Source organism: Erinaceus europaeus, chromosome 5, assembly GCF_950295315.1.
Source record: "Erinaceus europaeus chromosome 5, mEriEur2.1, whole genome shotgun sequence".
In the NCBI taxonomy this organism is placed as follows: domain Eukaryota; kingdom Metazoa; phylum Chordata; class Mammalia; order Eulipotyphla; family Erinaceidae; genus Erinaceus; species Erinaceus europaeus.
In genome coordinates, this window is record NC_080166.1 from 125423595 (window position 1) to 125447325 (window position 23731).

A 23731-nucleotide genomic window follows, 5' to 3' on the forward strand; every position below is an offset into this window, starting at 1 on the left:
TTCAAATTAAATATTACCAATTATGTATTTAAAATACTTACAAGGTTGGCCATCACTATGGTATCCACTAACACAGGCTTATTTTGAGTGCCCAGTGTGAACTGCAGGCCCCAAGGAGGCTGTTCTGTTACTTCATCAAAGCAGTGTCCCTCAAGCAGTAGATACTCCAGTTCATATTCTGCTTCAACAGTTCTCTCAACCTAAGGAAAGGGTGTCATTGTTTCTGCTATTAGTGACTCTCACATATAAACGTATAATAGAGAAATGTGATTCTTTTGATAATAGCCAGCATATTTAGGGCAGGGCATCATGTTTCTGTTTTACAAAAGGAAACTTAATTGTTGCGTATCTAAGATTCAAGCTTCTGATGAATTCCTTAACTCTGAAACATCAGCTTTGTTCCAAGTCCCTGGCAGATGGACCAATATTGCAAGTAGGAAAGAGGTGAGCAGAGGGTGGGGAACTCTGGAAGCTGGGATCTTCAAAGGGTCTCTTCAAGTCAGAGTTAGGTGGAAAAGTCCACAGAAAAAACCTGTCTTACTCTCTGTGCTCCACAGCTTCCACATTAGACATGGAAGGAAGCAGATTAATCATCTACTACCTTTTCTTATAATACAAATTAATTCTTTTGTAACTCAAAAACCAATATTCTCATTAATACAAACAGCAATATTTTGAAAAAATGGCAGAAAGAAACCAGAATTTAGGGAGCAGGCAGTGGCACACTTGGCTGCACGCACATGTTACTATGCTCAAGGGCCTGGGTTTAAGCTCCAGGTCTCTAACAGCAGGGGAACACTCTGAGAGCAGTGAAACTGTGTGCAGGTGTCTCTCCCTCTCCTCTCTCATTTTTTCACTATCTCTATCCAATAAACAGTGAACTTTAAAGTCCTCCTATCACTTTGTTTGAATAAAATATTAACATCTTAGAGCATGAGAACACTCAAGTTAGAAAGAAAACAATTACCGAGATCATCTGGTTTGGCTTCATTTTATGTACACGACAGGGAATGTGCCCCAGTGTGATTTTAAGTAAAGTTCAACTAATTTTTATTGTGAATTAGAAACTAGGGCAGAATTCAAATACATTTTTTGTAATACATTACTGTGAAAATCTCTCATATCCTTACAAATTCATGTAACAGATTTAGGTGGATGAGACTTAACTCAAACACCACCAAAAAAAAAAGGTAATTTATTCCTCAGAGTTTTTTCTAATTAATATTTTAAGTTCACTAATATTTCACAAAGGTATTTAAGTTACTTCGGTCCCTAATTTCAAGGCTTATTTTCAGCAAGAATATGAAAGCTAGTGATCTTTTTTGACATGGGCATTTCATTTTACTTATTCTAAATACTTAACTGTTGAAATGAGACAAGAATTTAATACCTTTCAAATATAACTTGGGGACATATTAGAATTTCTAAATAGACATGTTTTGTTTCATTCTATGGATGAACAAATTGGAATTTTCTGTTATATGTGCTAAGTTTAGTTATAAAGATTAACATTTAGACTTCTTAACAATCTGTGGCAACCAAGTAGGAACTCTTTAACACCACCACTGATGGTGTCTTGATGATAAAAATCAGGTCTGAATTACTTATACTTCAGTATAACATACTGCGTGTTTGTGAATTCAAAAAGTCACATCCTGTTCTCCACTAGCCATTTTACATTTACTTGGCTCCTCTCTTTATTGGGCCTGCAACTACTGTGTGTCACTAATGCTGATGTCTTTCAGATACAGGCTGTGATCAAACAGAACTGAAATCTTTGCTGCAGTTCTAACAAGAGGCTCTGAGAAGTAGTTTTTGAACTCCAGGTAAAAGCAACGGTCTTCACTTCAGGCTTTTCTATAATAAAACACTTCTGTCACCTTTAACTATAGGCTGGTCTTGCAATAAACAAAGTCCTGATAGGCAGGAGTTTGACCAGATTGATTTTTTTTCCCAAGTCTTCACATACTGTTTGGATGCGTGCTTTGGCCAACGCTTATTTTTTACATGTTTTGCCTGAGAACAGCACTTGTCAACCAGGAGTGTGAAGCAACAAGAAAGGTGAGGTCATCTCCTAGATGCCCCCTGCTTGGGAAGCCAGAGAACGCAGTTGTAGAAAATAGTATTCGTCCAATCCAGTGTTTTGTGACATCTTTCAATTGTTAAGTCTCATTTTCACTAGGGTTCTCTTTCTTCTTTTACTGACAACCCTTTCTTTTTCTCAAGAAATGTCTTAATTTTCTATTTGTAAGGGATTTCTAAGTTTGTACAGCACATAATGACATCGAAGAAACTTCCAATGTAGTTAAGTTTTTATAGTTGTTGGAATTTCTAATTTCCCTATGAAGACAGAGGAAATGATTTCTTAGTCTCAGTAACAGAGCTACTATTAGTTTGAATGGCTTCATTAAAGACATAGCTGTATCATCCACTCACAACAAAACACGTTCTAATCTCCATTAATTGTTTAATAGAAGCCGAGTCTCCCTTTTACCAGGAGACTCAATTTAGAATCTTCTCTAAGTTTCACTATTCTCACTACAAACTTTCCCCCTTTTGTTGGAATTTTGAAAGTCATCTTGATATATCTTGTTGAACTCTCTTAATTAGCAGTCTTTAAAAATTTCTGTAAGAGACCTGATTTTCTTTTTTTTTTTTTTTTTTTTAGATTTTTAACATTTATTTATTTCCTGTTTGTTGCCTTTGTTGTTTTTATTGTTGGTTATTATTGTTGTTGATGTCGTCGTTGTTGGATAGGACAGAGAGAAATGGAGAGAGGAGGGGAAGACAGAGGGGGGAGAGAAAGACAGACACCTGCAGACCTGCTTCACTGCCTGTGAAGGGACTCCCCTGCAGGTGGAGAGCCGGGGGCTCGAACCTGGATCCTCACACCGGTCCTTGTGCTTTGCGCCACGCGCGCTTAACCCGCTGCGCTACTGCCAGACTCCCGACTTTGTTTTATTTTTACTTCTTCCCAAGTCCATTCCTGAAATTTCCCTCAAGGATCTTATTATTTTTGTTGTCTTCCCATGTTTGCCCTAAATTCAAACAACTCATTTCAGTTCAGCTAAGACTGGGTTTCAGGTTCTCTCTGGAGGGAAACTGGGGATACCAAGGAGTACATCTGAGGGAAACAGCTCAGGGTCCCACAGCATCTGCTCACAAGAGGATCAGAAGAAAACATCTTGGACAAAAGGTAATGAACAAGAGACAAATATTACAACGATCGTAAAGCAGTGATTACAGAGAAAAGGATCAGGCTACGGTCTAGGTGATACCTAGTGAGCTGCCGGACAGAACAGGAGACAGGTGAGTCTGTGTGACCCTGGCAGGGGTGGGGGGGGGAGTGGAGAAGGCACTATTTCCTGTCCCTAGTAGCTGCTTTCCAGGTACACTCTCCTCTAATGCCTGTATCTTCTGTGTATCTGTGTTTCTTTTCCATTTTGAATGCAATGTTTTGAAAGACTCAATTTTACCACAGCTGCCCCCCATTCTCATGCTGTAGACTAGAAGACAGCAGGTGGGGACGAGAGTTGTTATTTGCTAGACAGGGTCACTCACGCCTAGGCTAATGAAGAGCAGCAAAGCAGCATCCACATGTGTGAGCGTGAGCTTCTTCCCTGCTGCCCCTCTCATTCAAGGAGGACCATTTTCTCTGGCTACTGACTTTGAGGCAGAGTTCCAGATGGAACTTTTTTTTTTTTTTAAATCGTCTTTATTTATTAGACAGACAGCTAGAAATTGAGAGGGAAGGGGGAAATAGAGAAGAAGAGAGAGAAAAAGACAGTTGTAGCCCTGCTCACCATTTGAAAAGCTTCCCCCGCACAGTTTGGGACTGGGAGCTCAAACCAGAGTCCTTGGGCATTGTAACATGTGTGCTCAACCAGATATGCCACCACCTGGCCCCCAGATGGAGCTTTTAAGTAAGTTTTCTGAATGAAAAACAAAACATGAAGGGAAAAGTACGTACTTCTAGAGATGCTTTGAACTGCCATGTCTCCAATTTGTGTGTGATCTATCAATCAATCAATGAATCAAAGAATCAATCAATCTAGCTAGCTAGCTAGCTATAATTTTCCCCTTTTCTAATTTCAGACAGACAGTGGGAGAGAGACAACACAGCACCACTTCATCATCATTCCGTATGGTTCTCCCATGTGGTGCTGGGGCCTCAAGGTGGGCATTCCACAGCATGAGACCTCTCTCAGTCCCTCTCTCTCTACTTGAAAGGACTTACTCATTATGAGAGAGAATGTGAGAGAAGGCAAGGAGACGGGGGTGAGGGAGGGAAGAGAGGGGACCAGAGCACTGCTCAGCACTGGCATAAAGGAGGGGCTGGGGCTGAACCTGAAACCTGAGACCTCAGGCATGCAAGTCTGGTACTCCAGTAGGCTGAGCCCTCTCCCTGGTCCTTTGCCTCCAAATTTTCTACAATGTTTTCATTAGAGCAACAGTTATGAACCAGGGGTAAGAAGCAATAAAAGGAAACAGAATCTGAAAGCTAGAGAAACAGAAAAATAAAGGGAATAGGCTGGGCCAGGACCTACAATCATAAAGAAGAAAATTCTGGCGGGCAGCTGTAGAATGGCCACTCCCTCCCTCCTGGTGAGAGCTTAGCCTACCCCCCCCCTCTGCCCCCAGGGATATGCCTGCACTAGGAATCCACTGCTCCTAGAGGCCATTTTTTCCCCCATCTTGTTACCCTTGTTGTTGTTGGATAGGACAGAGAGAAATCGAGAAAGGAGGGGAAGACAGAGAGAGGGAGAGAAAGACACCTGCAGACCTGCTTCACCACTTGCGAAGTGACCCCGCCTGCAGGTGGGGAGCTGGGGGCTCAAACCGGGACCCTAGAGCCGGTTCCTGCACTTCACACTATGTGCACTTAACCCGTTGACCACGCCCCCCATTCCTCTCTCTTTACAGCACTTGACAAGGGAACTTACATCCTTTAAGTAGATATTGTCGAGGTCACAGTTGCTTTGCACTATCTCAACCAACCAGCCTTCAGGAGTAATCATGTTGAGGGTAAAAAGGGGTGACTCGGGGATATCCAAGAATTTAGCCACTGGTCCAAGAAAATCATGAGTTCCTGGCATTAGTTCTGGTTCCAGAACAAAACGGTAAAAGCTGTTGAGAAAGCAGACAAACCAATGCGTTGGGGTCAAATTGAGATTGTTTCTTGTTCAAAAATGCTTTTAGCCTGAAGATGGGGTGGGGCTGGGTGGTGGTGCACCTGGTTGAGTGCACATGTCACAGTGCGAAAGGACCTGGGTTTGAGCCCCCAGTCCCTACCTGCAGGGGGAAAGCTTTGTGAGTGGTGAAGCAGGGCTGCAAGTCTCTGTCTCTTCCTATCTGTAACACCCTTCCCTTTCGATTTCTGGCTGTCTCTATCCAATACATAAAATAAAGATAATAAAAAAATTAAGACTAAAACCACAATATACTGCTGAAGAGTAATGATGTGAGACAATTGCTATTCTTTTGTTTATATTACTATAAATAGTAAAGCTGAATATTTATATATCCTAAGTATTTCCTAGTTGACTTAATTAGGATCTATTAAAAATATAATGTCTGGGGAGTTGGGCAGTAGCACAGCGGGTTAAACGCAGGTGGTACAAAGCACAATGACCGGTGTAAGGATCCTGGTTCAAGCCCCCGGCTCCCTACCTGCAGGGGAGTCGCTTCACAAGCGGTGATGCAGGTCTGCAGGTGTATATCTTTCTCTCCCCCTCTGTCTTCCCCTCCTCTCTCCATTTCTCTCTGTCCTATCCAGCAATGACGACATCAATAACAACAACAATAATTACAACAATAAAACAACCAGGGCAACAAATAAATATATATTTCTTAAAAAATATAATGTCTGATGCAGCTTCTTGTAGTTTTTAATGTGTCTTTTTTTTTGTTGTGTTTTGTTTTTAAACTGCCACCAGTGTTGTCACTGGGGCTTGGTGTCAGCACTATGAACCCACTGCTCCAGGCAGCCACTTTTTCCTTTTCCTAAATTTGATAAGACAGACATAAATTGAAAGGGATAGGGAGATAGAAACAGAGAAAGGTAAGACAAACACGCATGAAGCCTTTTCCCCACCCCTGCAGGTGTGTGTGGGGGCTTGAACCTTCCACACCCACCCCTAAACATGTGTTTTCACTCACTGTCTTTACATTTGACCATCACTTATTTTTCAGCCATTCTATTTGCTTCTATCACCATGAAGGGAATAAGAACTGGAAGCAAGTCATCCTTTAAGTTGAATTTCTAGTACCAATTTTGAAACTTCTATTCAGACATACATACTGAATTGAATGCTCACCTAGTACCATCTCTGAGAAGACAGAGATAATCTTCCAAGGTAAAGGTGGGAGCTGGTGGACAAACTCTTCGCCTGTTATATGCTACTGAGCACGTCAGACTGTTGGGCTGCTGGCCTGGGCTGCGTCTTGAGTAGCATGGTTACCCACGCACGGCACCTCTCTGGTACACTAGGTGTTACCACACCTCAGTGAAGTTGTGTTCTAACCCTGCTGGCAGGTATTCTTGCTTGTGTACAGTGTACCTATTCTTTATGACATGTCTCAAAACTTTGTAGATATTACACAGAGGACTCCTCTCAATTCATCACTGAACAAAAGTGAAAGGGTTTGCTCAGATTTAGAAGGACATGTGATAAAATGTGAATGACAAATATTAAGTGAGATGTATGAAGATGGAATGAGACATGAGACAAGAGACTGAGGAAACGAAAGCCTGTAGGCTCAACTTTCCTTTAGATTTCCGACACTTTCCCACTTCATCATTTCCCAAATATTAAAAAAATTACAGTGTTTAAAATATCAGTTCAAGGGAACAGCATACAGTGTGTTTATCAATTATAACAAAGAAGCCCCAAAATAAAGGAGGGATTAGCTGAATGCTGCTTTTCTGCTTCCTGTATATGTATGTGGACTGTTTAGAACCACATAATTGAATTATCCAGAGAAAAGTATAGTAACAAGACCTTTTTTCCCCTGGTCTCGGGATACCTAGAGGCTACTGTATGCTTCTGTCAGCAATGATCACTGGAAATGATGCTGATTCTTATTCAAAAAAGAAGATATGGTATGTTGTGGTCCACAACTGAAACACAATGTATTTCAACAGAACATGACTAGTGAGTAATGTTTATATATAGTGGCATACTTTTAATATGATTAAAAGATTATTCTAATCTAATTACTTTTTTTTTTTGCCGCCAGGGCTATCGCTAGTGCTCTAAAACTAATTATACCTAAATACACCCAAATAGTAGATGCGATCACCGATCATTCTGATCACTCACTTCTGAGTAAGTACTGAAAGTGCAACTAGTCCTTAATTCAACCTTATTTCTGATTTTCATACTTCTAAGTAGCTATTCTGAGATAACATTTGGAGAAAAAAAATAGCCTACAGATAAGCAAAATCCATTTAATCCTACAATTTGGGTCAATTCTACTGGCTATGTTACCTTAGGATATGTGGAACCAGGACGCCATCCACGCATGTGCAAATTTTAACACTCTGGGCCACTTTCTCATTTAGACAGAGGCAAACAGAGAGGGAGACATCTCATAGCACTGGAGCTTCCTACACTGGCACGGATGGCACCACCCACATGGTGCTGGGGTTCAAATCTCTTGCACTCATAGCAATGCAGGCAGCCTACCTAGTGAGCTCTCTCTTTGCATTTCTTAATTCCTTAATAAGACATTCTTTCAGCTCTTGAGTATGTTTCTCGGTACGTGCTTAGCCTCTTGGAGAGACCTCATAATGACTTCTATAGTCTTTCTCTGATCGTCCCTCTATACCTTAAATTTCCTGTAATTTTTCAGTTTCATTTCTGTCTTTTTGAGTAGTCATGTTCTGAAGTTTGTTTTTGCTATTTCTCTGTTGTTTGCACTTTTATTGTGCTGTTTTTTTCTGAGCCTACAGGTGGTGCTATAATTATAATTACTAGATTTCACTTGTTTACATATTAAGATGGTGGGTGTCTGGATTCTTTGCTGTTATTCCCTTGAGCTGTTTTATACTCTGTAGAGTGTACGTATGGCTTCTCTGTAGGATTTCAGTCTGAATTCAAGCCGCAGGGTGGGGGTAGGGGTGAGTTGCAGCCAGTGGGCAGCTGGGTTTGAAGGAGCAGGGCTCAGTTTACCATCTGGCCATCAGCTGCAGCCTGTTAACCTTTTAACTGCCAGTTGCTGCAAATCACCTGAATGTCTGCCTGAGTTTGGCAGACAATCCCTGCTACGGTGTGACCCCAGCACCAACTCAGCAGACTGTCACCCCTGAAGCCCTGGGCCAAGGCTCAGAGGTCCCCCTCACAGTCAGCGTGCCCCGAGCAGCTTGACTGCTGTTGCTCAGACAAAATGGCTACGTTACCGGTGCCATTTGCTGCTGGAGCTCCCAGCCTCCAGGGGCTTGGCTCCAGTCCTGTGCCTTCTCTCCTGCTGACCTGGCTCTCCACCCACTATTTTACTTTCATACCAATTAAAATGAACACACTATCTCCAGTCCCCTGAACTATTTGAGTTAAACACTTTATTAAAAAGGAGAAAAACCAAAAACACACAGGATCAAGCCCCTGCTTCCCACCTGCAGGGAGACACCTCACAAGTGGTGAAGCAGGTCTGCAGGAGTCTATCTCTCTAAGATTTAATTATTATTTTTTAATTTTGTGTTTTGATAGGACAAAGGGAAATTAATAGAGGAGAGGAAGATAAGACCCAGAAAGACACCTGCAGACCTGCTTTACCACTTGTGAAGCTTCTCCCCTGCAGGTGGGGGCCAATGGCTGGAACCTGGGCCCTTGAGCACTGTAACTTGTTCATTCAACCACGTGTGCTACAACCTGGCCTTGAGTATATCTTTTACTCCCCCGTTTTCTTTTTCTTATTTATTTATTTATTTATTTATTTATAAAAAGGAAACACTGACAAAACCACAGGATAAGAGGGGTACAACTCCACACAATTCCCACCACCAGAACTCTGTATCCCCTTTCCTCCCCTAATAGCTTTCCTATTTCTTTAACCCTCTGGGAGTGGCAATTACAGAAGCTAGACCTTCCACCTTCTGCATCCTACAATGAGCTTGGGTCTCTATCCCTTTCTACTTTCCCCTTCTCACCCAACTACTGTCCTAATTAAAAAAATTAGAAAAAAAAAAAAAAACCCAATCAAACAAGCAACAAAGACAAAACAAAAACAATAATAACAAAACCCCAAGAAAATAAATGGCAACTGGGAGTAGGGATTTGTAGTGCTGGCACAGAACCCCAGTGATAACCCTGGTGGCGAAGGAAGGAAGGAAGGAAGGAAGGGAGGGAGGGAGGGAGGGAGGGAGGGAGGGAGGAAGGAAGGAAGGAAGGAAGGAAGGAAACAAGAACAGTAATTATGGCTTCTATTTTTCACCTTCACATTTACTAGTTCTTCAAAACAAAATCATGTCTACTTTCTCTTATTACTTGGTTGGTTGGGGTGGGGCTTAATCATTTTCAGTTGTTGACACATGGAAGCAATTCTCACCTCTCTGTGACAGACATCTGTAAAACACCCTCATCCCCAACCATGGTCCATTTCCGCCATCATGCACTGGGACCCACGCCCTCCCTTCCCTTTTTCCCCTTACTCTTTTGCTTTGCTGTGAAGCACCACGCCCAAACTCACCTCGTTAAAGGGGCTTCTGAAAGCATACCCTTACAGTTCAAGAACAGCCTCATTTTCATGTTGATAATCTTGCCAAGTACCTGTTAGAAAAATGTCCTATCTGATATTAAGTAATATTATACATTTCTTGGGTCTTTTTTACATACCAGGTATTACATTAACACTTCGTTTATTCTCCCATCTGGTTCTCACAACACGGCTTTAAGGCAGCTATGCTTATATATGACACACAGAGAGATGTGGGAATTTGCAGAAGACTACACGGTGAATCACAGCAGAGGAAAGACTCAAACAGTTCATTTCAATGCCTGAGAATTATGCTTCCCACCTTCTGCCTAGTGCAACTTTCCTTCCTACTATCTAAGTTTTTGTAAGTACTGAAGAACAAGTGAAATGACAGAGCTATGATCTGCACATATGAAGTGATGACTTTGCAACAATGGCAAAAGTGCCTTGACCCTTTTAGAATTTTATCTATATTGTAAAAGCTGTATGAACTTCTTTTTTTGCCTCCAGGGTTATTGCTGGGGCTTGGTGTCTGCACTATGAATCCATTGCTCCTGGTGGCCATCTTTTCCCCCTTGTTGTTGTTGCTGGATAGGACAGAGAGAAATGGAGCGAGGAGGGGAAGACAGATAGGGGGAGAGAAAGATAGATACCTACAGACCTGCTTCACTGCCTGTGAAGTGACTCCCCTGCAGGTGGGGAGCTGGGGGCTTGAACCAGGATCCTTGTGCTGGTCCCTGCTCTTCACGCAATGTGCACTTAATTTGGTGCACTACCACCCAACCTCCTGAACGTCTAATTTTCATACAGATGAAATACTCTAGTTTTTCTTTTTTCATTTCCGAAGAGCATAATTAACAGGAGGATTCCTGAAATTGTAGTTCTCACTTCTATTAAGGTTAACAAGTCAGTGAAGCTTTGGAAGATACTTGACAACAAAGAATGTAGGCAATGGAGAAAAAAAAAAAGATTTACGGACCAGAAAGGATGTAGGCTGAGCAGGAATTAGAACATACAGATGATGAGCTTAAGAGCTTCAGGTCTGTACTCCCTTTCTCTCTCATTACGTGTCACTGAACCAGGATACCTGCTGAACAGGTAGAATGACTGCGGCTTTCCAAAACTAAAGATTTTTAATTACTTCATTATGGAGGGGACTAATAGTTCACAGTACAGTTGTTAATATAAGGGTACAATTTCTCATCTCCCTGTGAAAGGTGGCTGCAAAATACTCTCACATCCAACTTAAGTCCTTGTCCGCCATCCTGCTTATTTGTAGTCTCTCTTTCAAATCTGATTTGGTAGCGCAAATATCTGGGAGGAACTGCAGTTAGAGATTTCAGGAGACCAGATACCAGTGTTACCCACTTAGGTCATTTACATTGTTCATCTAAATTAATGTCCAATTATTTTAGCCTGTTTCCCTAAGTGAAATCATCTGTCAGAGGACATTTAAATAGTATCTACTGTTGCTTTTTTTTTTTTCTTCAAGTTGTCATAAAAAAGTACTTAGTAATTTCAAATAGGGGTACTTTAAAAGTTTGGACACCAACAAAATATACTTGAACAGACTTTAAAAGAACAGTGACACATTTCAAGATTAAATTAGTACACTAAATAATGAAACATACACATTGTAGAATAAGAATGTTATCTTACAATCAACAGCTGTGCCATCTTTTGTGCTTCTCTTGTCAATGGATCAACAATAGCAATTATGTCGAAGAACATGTCATTCTCAAGTGGATTTACTTTTATAACACTAGTAAAATAGAAAAAAAGATGATGCATTAGTGGGGCAGATAGCATAATGGTTATGCAAACAGACTCTCATGCCCGAAGCTTTAAAGTCCCAGGTTCAATCCCCTACACCACCATAAGCCAGAGCTGAGCAGTGCCCTGGAAGAAAAAAAAAATGATGGTTATTCAGTTACCTAATTAATCTTATTCCTAGTTATATACATTATTTCTTTATATAATTACTTTCTTGTTGGATTAAAAAATACTGTCATATTACACAAGAAAATGCAAATTAAAAAGCCTAGTGTTTGTGTTCAACAGAATATAAAACTGGAAAGAACTAAAGAAAATGAGAGTAGGATTTTATAAATAATTTAAAAAAACTCTTAAGAATAATACTATTATAGTGAAAACAGATAGCTTTTTTTCCAGATAGTTTTTAAATCACCAAATTCTCATGACTCAAACAAGCAAACAAATAACGCAAAATACTCATGTTTGTTGAAAATATTTCCTCAGATTTGAGAACAGATTTAACTAATTATCCCTTTTGTTAGACTTTGCATTAACTACCTGGACTCCAACATATGTTGTCCACATAAGAAAAAATTTATGAATAAAATATCATCTACACATCCAGAAATACAAATGCATGCACATATTTGTGGATACAGAAACACATGATGTGAATACACACACACACACACACACACAGACACGCACACAGGCACACAGCAGTGTTTCTACTGCTACAACTAACAATCTCAGACTTTATATTTATAGCCTAACATTGCTAATGTGCTTCTGCTTTTCCTAGGCTTCAAAACAAAAACAAAACAAAAACCCAAGAATCACTGTTCATTCAATCACTCAATACCTTCAATGAGTTTAAGTCTTGCTGGCCTGAATCCTACCTCTGGGATTCACACTGCTGATTCATGTATAGGGATTTGACAGTTTAACATTCGAGTTTAATATTAATTCTTTTACTTCTAAATACAGAGAGGCATCATAGCATTTGTGTAGTAAGTACCCATGGTCACTATAAAGCATGAAGTATCTATGATATTCTAGGCAGCAGGCCTGAATCTCACAAACCTCTGGGTGGGAGAGATCGCTGTTTACATATTATTTTATTTGAAAATTTTACTCCTGTCATTTTGCTGCTGTTGTAGTCACTGGGGCTTCATCACTCGGTGCCAACTTTTTGAGAGAGAAAGAGATATGGAGAGAGAGTAGGACAGAGACACACTGCACCTCTGATGCAATGGGGGCCAGGCTCCAACCTAGCAGGCACACTGTTCTGTATAAATATATCACACGAACATGTATAAATACACAGAAAGCAAAAGTTAGATGCTTAAATCAGAAAGCAGGTGATTTTACGTTAGAAAGGGTAGGCACTGAGTGAGTACTGTGTAAACACAGATACACACCAATATATTCTCCATATCTATTCACAGATAGATATATAACTATGCCCCCCAGACAGAAACAGTGTAAAATCGGAGAGATGTAAACCACAGTCACAAAGTCACAGCCTATCCTTCCACTCCACAAAGATGGTATGCTTAAAATGCAGCAGGACACACTGACAGATTGAAAGAGCAGAGACTGTGACAGTCAACAGGAAAGATCAAATGTTTGGGGACAAGCAGTGGTGCACCTGGTGGAGTGCACACATTACAGTGCACAAGGACTGATGTTCAAGCCTGTGGTCCTCACCTGCAGCAGGGAAGCTTCACAAACAGTGAAGCAGTGCTGCAGGTGTCTCTCCCGTCTTCTGTATTCCCCCTTCCCCCTCAATTTCTGTTTCTATCTAAAAGAAACACAAATATAAAAATATTAAAACAAAGATCAAATGCTTGACACATCTGATATAGGAGACGACAGATACATATCAAAACCTCTAAGTACAACATATGGCTATTTGGAACAGTATTGTCACTAATGTTTACAGTGAGTGTTTTGTAACAGATGTCTGAAAGTAGTTTAGCACATGACATTTAAGAAATCAAGTTTGGAAAATTCTATTAAAATACTAAATCCTAGCTTTCTAGAAAATAAAAATCCCATTGCTAATGGTGCTAGATAATTTTTCATTAGAAAGTAACTTTCCCTGAGAATGATAATGCTCTACCAGTGTGAAGACACCTCACAAAGATAAGACGTTCTACAGCTTAAGCGTATGTTGCCTTCCAGCAGTGAATGCAAATAACATAAGATTGCATCTGCCCTAAAGATCAGAAAGATTCTATGAAAATGTCAGCCTTTTTTTTTTTTTTTGGTCACTGCTGGGGCTCTAGGCCAACTTCTTCAAAGAAAGTGTGTGTGTGGGGGGGAGGTAAGCAAGAAAGAGAATGAGCGAGCAAGTGAGAGAGAGAGGTATACAGAGACAGACAGAGAGGGAGAGAAAGGTAACACAGCACTCAAACTGTCCGCAGAATGGTAGGAGCTGGGCTAGAACCTGGGCCATTCACAGCAAAGCAGGGGCCCTCCCAGGTGAGGTGAGCTGTTATTGTCCCTGCTAATCTGTATAAATCTGTTAAAGTAACTTACCTCATTTAATTTCATAAGAATGGTGATAAGAAAAGGTCATGCAGTTTAGCTACATATTATCTGGTCTGTTTTGCAATTCTAAACCGTATCTATAGTTTAGCTACATATTATCTGGTCTGTTTTGTAATTCTAGGTAGTCCTTAATTTAAAAAAAATCAACAATTTCCCTTCTAGGTACCCTAAGATAGAGCCTGCTGTATTTTATTTCACAATCTACAGCAAAGCCATCTTCAGGAACCCAGCTTTTAACTGTGGGTGGGGGACTATAACCGATCGAATCTGGTGCTTCAGTGCAAGGCCTGTGCTCTACCACTGACCCACATCCCTGTCCCCCTCATAAAACCCCACCTTTATCACTTTTTTTAAACATGGTGTCACATTGAATGCAAAAGCTCATGCATGAGGGAGTCGGGCAGTAGTGCAGCGCGTTAAGTGCACGTGGCGCAAAGCGCAAAGATGGGAGTAAGGATCCCGGTTCGAGCCCCCGGCTCTCCACCTGCAGGGGAGTCGCTTCACAGGTGGTGAAGCAGGTCTGCAGGTGTCTATCTTTCTCTCCCCGTCTCTGTCTTCCCCTCCTCTCTCCTTTCCTTCAAATATTTATGAGAGAGCAGAGATAAAGGCAGGATGTGGGACAGTAGAGGGAAGGAATGGATGGGGAAAGGAAGAGTAGAGGGGAGGCAAGACAAAGGACAATAGAGGGGAGGACAGAAGGGAGAGAGATGTCAGAGCTCTGCTCCACCATCCACACAGCACCTTTGCTGCGCCCATGCAGTGCTGGAGACGGAAGCCAGAAATGTACCCAGGGAGACAGATGCCCCCCCCAAACAGCCGTCTCTGTATCCAGAGGACAGGAGGCTTTTACTGTCCCGTCGGGGCCTCACACAAGTGACACCACCACTCCTAAGCCTGGCTTTTTTTTTTTTTTTCATTCTTTTTGTTTTTGACAAAGAGGGATAAACACCACAGCACTGTGCCAGCATCCAAGATGGCTCCAGGTCTCAAAATCCAGGGCCTGGAGAATGCTAAGGAGTGTGTTCTATCAGGTGAGTTATATTATGGCCCCAGATAATTTCTTTTTGTCTTTATTTTTCACCAGGGTCATCAATGCGGCTTGGTGACTGCATGACAAATCCAGTGGCCATTTTTTCTTTTCCCTTTTTTCTGATAGGACAGAGAAATTGAGAGGGAGATGGCTGGGGGGCGGGGAGAAAGATAAAGACATACCTGTAGCACTGCTTTACTGATTGTGAAGCCCCTCCACCCAACCCCCACAGGTGGGGACTGGGGGCTTGAGAGTATTCAAGTGTATGATCAACAGGAAGCACCATTCCACTGCCTGACCTCAAGATAATTTTTAACAGAGCACGTTGTCCATAAATAAATGTACAGAAATCAAATTAACCACGATGAACTTTTCTTTTGCCTTATTTTAACTGCACAGTATCTCAGAGCCCTTAGTCTGCTGAGGCCAATAACATTCTCCCTCTCCCACCACCCACCCAGGATGCAGTGTTCTCCAAACTCACTTGACCTGACAACAGTTTGTCCATGAAGAGGTAACTGTCACCACTTTGGAGTCCTGTCTCATGTAACACATGCTGCTATACACACCCACATTTTACTAGTCAAATTTATTTTGTAATAGTCCTTTATATGTTGACATTTATGTACTTATAGAGATGACACTATTTATATTAACTCAACATACTGTAAAAACTTCCAAATGATCGCTGAGCATTAATGGTAAGAATAAGAAGACTCCTAGTATTTCTTGAAATTTCATATTCTCTATATTACCATCTTTTATTCTCTAGAATGCATAACTGAAATTTATTTTCTTAATGTCAGATAGATTTATTCTCTAATAAAGGACTTTTCATTCTACTTTGAACATTACTGTATTGTGTTTTAGTAAATGCAGATGGAAACCATGATTGAGAAGAGCACATACTAACAAAAAAACCACGCACAGAGAAACTATTCTTACCTGTGGTTCTCCTTAAGAAGTGTGATATCATGTCGAGATCCACGTTTAGGCAAAGAGGAGATAAGGCCATCAACTTTCATAGTAAGGTCACTCATGCTAGAGAAACCAGAGAGCGGATAAAATGTGGTTAAGACAAATTCCAGTACGGCATGCTACAGTGCTTTACGAAGGGGAAATTTGGGAGCCGGCTGGGAGTGCAGCGTGTTAAGCACACACAGTGCAAAGCACAAGGACAGGCAGCAAGGACTCTGGTTTGAGGCCCCGGCTCCCCAACTGCAGGGGAGAGGCACTTCACAAGTGGTAAAGCAAGTCTGTAGGTGGCTATTTTCTTTCCCTCTCTCTCTCTTTCCCTCCCTTCTCAATTTTTATCAGTCCTACCCAATAACAGCAGCAGCAGCAGCAATAATGGGGAAAAAATGGCTGCCAGGATCAGTGGATTTGTAGTGCAGACACTGAGCCCCAGAGATAACCCTGGAGGCAAATAAAAGAAAGTAAACACACACACACACACACACACACACACACATTTTTTGTTCTAAAGGGGAAAATTTAAAGAATTATTAATAGGCAAACTTCATATAAACAACTTCTAAAGTAAGGTAGAACTGTTGCTTTTAAAAATGATCCTATCTTTTTTTATCATTATGACCTTTACACACTTAAAAGCAGTGTTTTCAACAGTGTCTGTAAGACTATGGAAAATAACAGAACACTTTTAAGAAGCCTAGATTTCTATGGGATCAAAGTTATGTCCTGAAAACTAATTCAGATTTCACAAAAAAATATTACGTTTGTAAAATGTGACCAAAATTATAAACATGTACTAAATCTATGTCAGAATAGAAAATGTTGGCTAAACTTCAAGGAAGACTTTCTTACAGGGAAAAGAAAAGCACCATTTTATTAAAAAAAAAAAAAAAAAAAAGCTTCTGAGTGGTTGTCAGTCCCCCTTCTCCATGCCCTGCTGTACACCCTGCCACAGCTTCCACAGAGCACCGCATTCAACAAGCATGCATGAAATCACCTCCTCAAAAGCCATGCTCGCTAATCTTTCTCAGAGAAATTTATTAGCCACATCATACCTCATATGTAAAACTGTAGGAAGAAATATTTATGGACAAACAAGGCTCCCCACACTACTTAGAAATCTTTGAAGCGCCAAACCACCTTTCTTTCTTCTTTTTAATTATAAAAGCTCTGCTAAATTTTCAGGTATATAGACCAATGTTTTTCTCTCATTGGAAAGTACTTTGAACCAAAGAGGGGAAAGGCCACCTAGTGCCTTCTGCCTAAAAACAGGAGAGGCCTCTTGGAATCAAACTAATCACAGTCACTTTAATGGAAAAACAATTTATCTGCTTCTGGGGAAAATCTTCCAGAATCCTACAAGCTCTACTTCCCTAGTTAACTAACCCTTGAAGAACCTATGAAGGAAACATACCTTTTAATTTTATTTTTCAGACAGAGGGGCAGGGAGAGAGTGTGAAAAAGGCTGAAGTGCCCTCCAGTATAGGGGAGGCTTGAGCCCAGGCTGCACACAGGGCAAAGCAGTGTACGATCCAAGTAAGATAATTTGCAGACCAGACATAAAACTTCCATGCATGTTTAGATTTAAGTAAATGTGAATTCATTCTAAGCATACAATAACTTGTTTAACACTATGTATACACATGCAACAATTTGGGACCATTAGCAGAGGGGACACTGGTATAGTTTAGCCACTGGCTTCTTTTTTTTTTTTAATATTTATTTTATTTATTCCCTTTTGTTGCCCTTGTTGTTTTATTGCTGTAGTTACTATTGTTGTTGTCGTTGTTGGATAGGACAGAGAGAAATGGAGAGAGGAGGGGAAGACAGAGAGGAGGAGAGAAAGATAGACACCTGCAGACCTGCTTCACCGCCTGTGAAGCGACTCCCCTACAGGTGGGGAGCCGGGATTCGAACTGGGATTCTTATGCCAGTCCTTGTGCTTTACGCCACCTGCGCTTAACCGGCTGCGCTACAGCCCGACTCCCCTAGCCACTGGCTTCTGACGTCTTGTTTTGGGTTCTGTTTTGGGATGCAGTTTGATGATGGCTAAGTTAGCTTCCCAAATATCCTTAATGTATTTTTACCTATAAGGTGAAAAATGAGCTCTTGAATGTCATATTTCTAAAACTAATATAAGCACTGAGTGATATGCTTTTAACATACACTAGGTGTAAATTACTGAATTATAAAATTATAATACTTTTAGTTTTATTCCACTTAAAAACAAATGGCTCCTTTTCTCTCCACTACATAAAGGTCCTTACTTTACACACACCTTTCGTCTCCCATCAGCATAGTTTCCAAATGGTAAATCAAATGCAACGCCAAGGAATGAGCCCAGGGCCTCTTGCATACATTGTACTGCCAAGAGGCCTTCCCAGATCACTTTTTAAAGTTCTGTACACTTAAGAGAGCAAGGGAGACATAGAGAGGAAAACTGCCAAGCACCACTCCACCAGGCATGGAGGGGCTGTCCATGGTGTTTCCGGGTGGTGCCAGGGTCTGGGCCTGGACACGAGCACACAGTGACCTAGCCAGATGCCAACATGCTGCATGCTTGAAAACCACTTTTTTATTCTGCACACCAGTGGTGGGTTTACAGATCAGTTATGGATAATTCAGAAAAGGAAACACAAAAAAGAACTGAAAACACTAGCTGGATATACAAGAATATGGGTGAGACTTCTGTAAGTAGCAAAAGGAGCCTAAGCATTCAGCGTCATAAGCAGTAGTAATGGATAAGCACATATGCGCAAAGGTTACAGTATAGAGGTAGGATTCACGCACACAAACTTTAGGGAATTTTTTTTTTTTAATCTCTTGCGGAAGGAGGAGAGGAATTGGTAGGTAACAAAGTGACAGTAAAATTCAAGTCAAATAAAACAAAATTCATTCTCTGAGGTTTTGCTGACTCGATGATTGGTTGTCTTTTATTATTTCTTTATATTCTTTTAATGGCTTTTGTCATTCATATCTTCACTTGTGTACTACAAATACTTCCTCGTCTTGAAAAAATACTAAGCCCTGAGATAAATCGCTCTTATGATTTAAAACACTTACTTCTTGGAGTTGATTCCCATATTTTCAACAATGTCTTTGATTTTCTGTAGTGAATTCGTAAATGTAATCTTTTCCAGCAAGTGAAAATCTTCTGGATAGAAATCTTCGTGTAATGGTCCTATGAACTTAAAATAAAAGAGGTGATATTATTGCATATCTTTTAGAAGATACCAGTTTGGGACAATATTTCCTTGTCAAGTAGCTACATTAATTTTCTCATCAAGCATGAAAAGACTAATTAGAGACTCAATAAACAGGTGGAAGCTATTAACTCTACCACTTACTAAGTCCTTCGGAAACCAGAGAAAAAGATTTCTGACTAATAAAAGTGAGTGACAGCTTTTCTACTTACTCTCCCATTGCTGACAACACCCATTTCTCCAGGACGCAAGTTAAGTACATTTTGACAGAACAACTGGTGAGTTTGGAAAATATTTACTCCAATGGTGTTGTATTTTTTTCCAAAAGCATTCTTATCCATTCCCTAAAACATAAATTTAAAATGATGAAATAAATAAGTAGAACAGTAAGTATACTAAATCATTTTCTTAACAAAGCCTACTGAATATTAGCACAAAATATAAAATCACATTAAGTGTGATTTTTAAAATGTGATTTTCTTCTTAAATCACATAAAAAGCATCTTCCTTGCCAAATCAATTATAGTATTTGCAGCTGTGTTATAAGACGACAAAAGTTTGCTTTCATGTGGATTACTGATTAGTAAAATGCTAGGAAACACCAACTTACATAAACTTTTATCATTAAGAAATGAAATGCGTACTAGATTCTGAACTCAGAATTAAATTCTGGACCCCTACTCTGATGTGCGCAGTATACAGGAATATATATACCAGAGATACTCTGCTACACCCTGTTATGCCAGTTCCACACACACAGTCAAGTGTGTTTAAACTCTGCAACAGAGAAGTAGCCCTTGGTGAGAAACACACCTCTGGACCTTGACTGAGAACAAGAAATAGGTGCTTTATGCAATTTTTTTTCTTTTTTTTTTTTTTTTTTACTAAGACATAAGACTTTTTTGTACCAGGATTTATCAAACTACTATCTACTCAAGAACTGTTACTACCTTGTTCCCCTCTCTATCATTCTTTCTCACTTTTTAGATGGATTGTCTATCAGACTACAAAAAAAGTGTTCTCCCACAGTCAGAAGTCTCTCCTTTAAGTCCATTCTGGCTACAGAATCTATCTCCGCTCTTCATTCAGCAATGTTTTTTAAAGCTGTTGTTTAATTTCACTATTTCTATTTCCTGATTTCCCACACTCTTTAATCTAGTTTATGTTTACACCAGCCACCTCACTGAGACTGGTCCTCACTAATGCCTGCCCACCTTGACAAAAAGAACAATCAGATATGAAGGCAGATTTCAGGGCTGTATGACACAGCTGATCACTCCCCTGCTTGAACTACGTGCTCCACTTGGCTCACAGGACACCATGCTCTCGAGGTCATCCTCCCAATTCATCTGTCCTCTTTGCTAAATCCCCCTTGTCTTGCAACTCCTAAAAGTTCCAATCTTCAGTGCTCTATATTTAGCCCATTCTCCAACATCCATCACCCGATGCAAGGTATTTCATCCACTTCTTAGTTTGCTAAGAAGTGGATGAAATAATTATGTAGCAAGTTAATAACAAAAAATTGACAGCCAAGCCTCCAATGGTAACTACTCTCATTTACTCAATTGTTAACATTTCCACCTCAATGTCAAAATGTATCTCTAGTTAACAAGTACATGTCCATGTGGAAAATCTTCTCTTCATTTAGACTTTCTCAATAAATAAGATACCACCGATGCTTACCATATCTCAAACCAAATTCTAGAATACTACGGGCACATGTCACATTCAACAGACCAAGTAATCCTACTGATCCCAGCTCTAACAAATATGTGTCAACCATGGAACCAACACTACCGCTGCTACCTAGTCCAAGGACACAGCAATGTCTTGACGAGATCATGACATTTTCTAGTTTTCTAACTGATCATCCTACTCCTCACTCTACCTACTAGAGACTCTTCGCTACTTATCAAGTCCTAATATCCATTTACTTGGTGGAACTGAGACCTTCTGTTTCTTTATACTCTTTCAATTATCACTTAGCTTGTTTTTAACTTTCCAAATTAAGCTCCTCAAGAGCAGGAACTCTGCTTCGTGTACAAGCATACTCCTGCCACCTACTGCACAGCAAGCATCCTGCCTACATTAATGAAGCTATTCCTCGGGTCATCTACCTTCCAGTCTGCTCTGGACTACAACTCTTCAGTCAAATTACCTGAGGGTTATTTGTATATAGCCCTTTCAACTTTCAATTCTTCACTGACGTACACAGCCTACCTAGAAGACTATCAACTTTACAGATCATGGAGGAGATGAAATACAGGAAATTTGATTTGTTAGTTGCCTCTGTGCAAAAATCATTTAGCATTTGTCTTTCCCCACTGCAGAGACATGCTTATTACCCCCACTAAAACTTTCTCATAGGTCTTCAGCAACAGACATCAAAAGTGCGGCGCCTCAGTGCTGTGGGATATGCAACAGATACTTGTAGCTTCAAGTCGCGACTGACCTCAGTAACCAGAGCCTTCATTTGGTCTCCAGAGTAAAGAGCTGCAGCAGTTTCTTCCCTTGCCAGTTTCCAGAGAAAATCTCTCAGCAAGCTGTTTTTCTGTGTGAGGAAAGCTGCCAAAATTCCTCTAGAAATAACTGTGTTCTCTTCATTTATTTTTGATGCAGGATTAGAAATAACCCCCAATCGACTATGAATACTTGTTTTCTGAAAAACACATTTATAGGTGAAAGAGACCATTAGCTCATAGACCATTTTAAGAACAAAACTTTTCCTTCGGAGTCACATTCGTTCACTTTACCACCAGGCTCTTCTACTCTCAGCCTCTCCGTTAATTGTATGGTACACTCTGTTAAGAGCGAAAGAATTGCTCAGGCCGCTTGCCAGGAGTCACACAGGGGAGCCATCTTAGAAGCTGACCCTCTAGCTCCAGTCAGCTTTCTGATGACGCTGGCTAAATCGGGACACAGACCTTCTGAGAAACCCGAGTCCCAACCCTTCAGCAAAGTTAATGCTCAATTCTTAAAATACAGAAACTGTGAGGAAACCAACAGCTGCTATTTTAAGTTACTAAGTGATTTCAGTAATTTGATCAACTTAAGTTTATCTAATAATGTCATAAAGTATGTTTATTTCTGTTTTAGAGGTGTTTTATCTAGACTAATATGTCCTCTCAGAAACACACTAGGTTTGGGAGTGGAATGTGGCACGATGTGTATACATTACAATATGCAGGAAGCCAGGTGCTAGACCCCAGTGCCCACCTGCAGGAGGTGGGGGGAACTTCCCAAGTGGTGAAGCAGGTCTGCAGGCACCTCTCTCTTGCCCTGTCCATCTCCTTTTCCCTCTCCACTGTCTCTGTCCAATAAATAATTAAAAAAGGAAATACATTAAATTATAAAAGAGTACTTTTAAGAAAACATAAAAAAATACTGATTTGTTTTACTGATTTGTGATTACTACCTACCAAGAGAATTAAGGTTGACTTAAGGCTTAAATACACTCCACTAAGAAAAATCTAGTTCTTAAATCATCAGAGAGAGAACGTGCTACCGGATATGATGGAACCTTCCATGGCCTGGGAGGTGGCACAATGGATAAAATATTGGACTCTCAAGCTTGAAGTCCGGAGTTCAATCCCTGGCAGCAAAGTACCAGAGTGATGTCTGGTTCTCTGTCTCTCTCTCCTCCTTTCTCATTAATAAATTTAAAAAAAAAAAATATATATATATACACACGCACACACATATATTTAAAAGAAACATCTTCTTACAGCCTGCTGCTGGCATAAAGTCAGGTCAGGGTCTCTGAGGTGGTTGGTAGGCACTAGAGTCATTTGCTCTGGTGGCCCAGCTCACTTCTACCCACTGGGCTTAGTGTCTTCAAGCTGCCACAGCAAAGCACCACAAACTGTAAGCTTACTCTGCACAGCTCTGGAGGCTACAGGACTCAGGTCAGGGCCCAGTGTGGTCAGGTTCTGGAGAGGACCCTGTACAGGGTTGTCTGCTCTGCTCCCCTTGAGGTCTCCCACGATGGACAGACACTGAGCTGGCCCTGACTCCCCCAAAGAAAAGTGAGGGTTCAGACTCAGTATCACCTCCTGAAGGCCCCACCTTCAAACACTAACAAGACAGATGTTATTTGAACAGGGAACTCTCTTTTTTTGGAGGGGGTGGGGGGCTTTCAGTCCATACACACTAGTAGAAACACCCCATAGCAAAGGCTAGCATGGAAGATACAGGCCAGGAATCACAAGGTGAGCTGTCTCACATGGAGACTGAATGTGAATTCCTGTCGTAGGCTTAACACCACGTTCTAACCAAATTACAGCAGTTAAAGGGAAACACAGAATGAATGTGGTTTCATATGGTTTTCTCAAAATTCTAATAGGCTGCAAAACTGGTTCTAAGAATTACCAGATACTCACCATGTGCTCTAATGCATTAAGAAGGAGTTTTCTCCCAGATGGTTTGTCAAAATCAGCAACAATCCAGATAGAAACTGCTGAAATCATGCTGCCATCTGAAAAGGTTCACAGTCAAGTCAAATGAGATCTTTGCTGCTCCACAC

General features: G+C 40.7%; 1 protein-coding gene across 1 annotated transcript in view; it reads right to left on the minus strand.

The window, feature by feature from the left end:
- UGGT2 (UDP-glucose glycoprotein glucosyltransferase 2) overlaps nucleotides 1–23731 on the minus strand; it is a 146887-nt gene that overhangs the window by 30300 nt on the left and 92856 nt on the right. Inside the window, exons 20-28 of the mRNA XM_060191876.1 lie at nucleotides 23589–23683; nucleotides 21662–21868; nucleotides 19422–19553; nucleotides 19070–19194; nucleotides 15980–16075; nucleotides 11353–11455; nucleotides 9688–9767; nucleotides 4944–5127; nucleotides 42–200 (exon numbers count right to left, since the gene is read on the minus strand). Coding sequence (XP_060047859.1) covers nucleotides 42–200; nucleotides 4944–5127; nucleotides 9688–9767; nucleotides 11353–11455; nucleotides 15980–16075; nucleotides 19070–19194; nucleotides 19422–19553; nucleotides 21662–21868; nucleotides 23589–23683 — 1181 coding nt within the window. The remainder of the gene's footprint in view (nucleotides 1–41; nucleotides 201–4943; nucleotides 5128–9687; nucleotides 9768–11352; nucleotides 11456–15979; nucleotides 16076–19069; nucleotides 19195–19421; nucleotides 19554–21661; nucleotides 21869–23588; nucleotides 23684–23731) is intronic.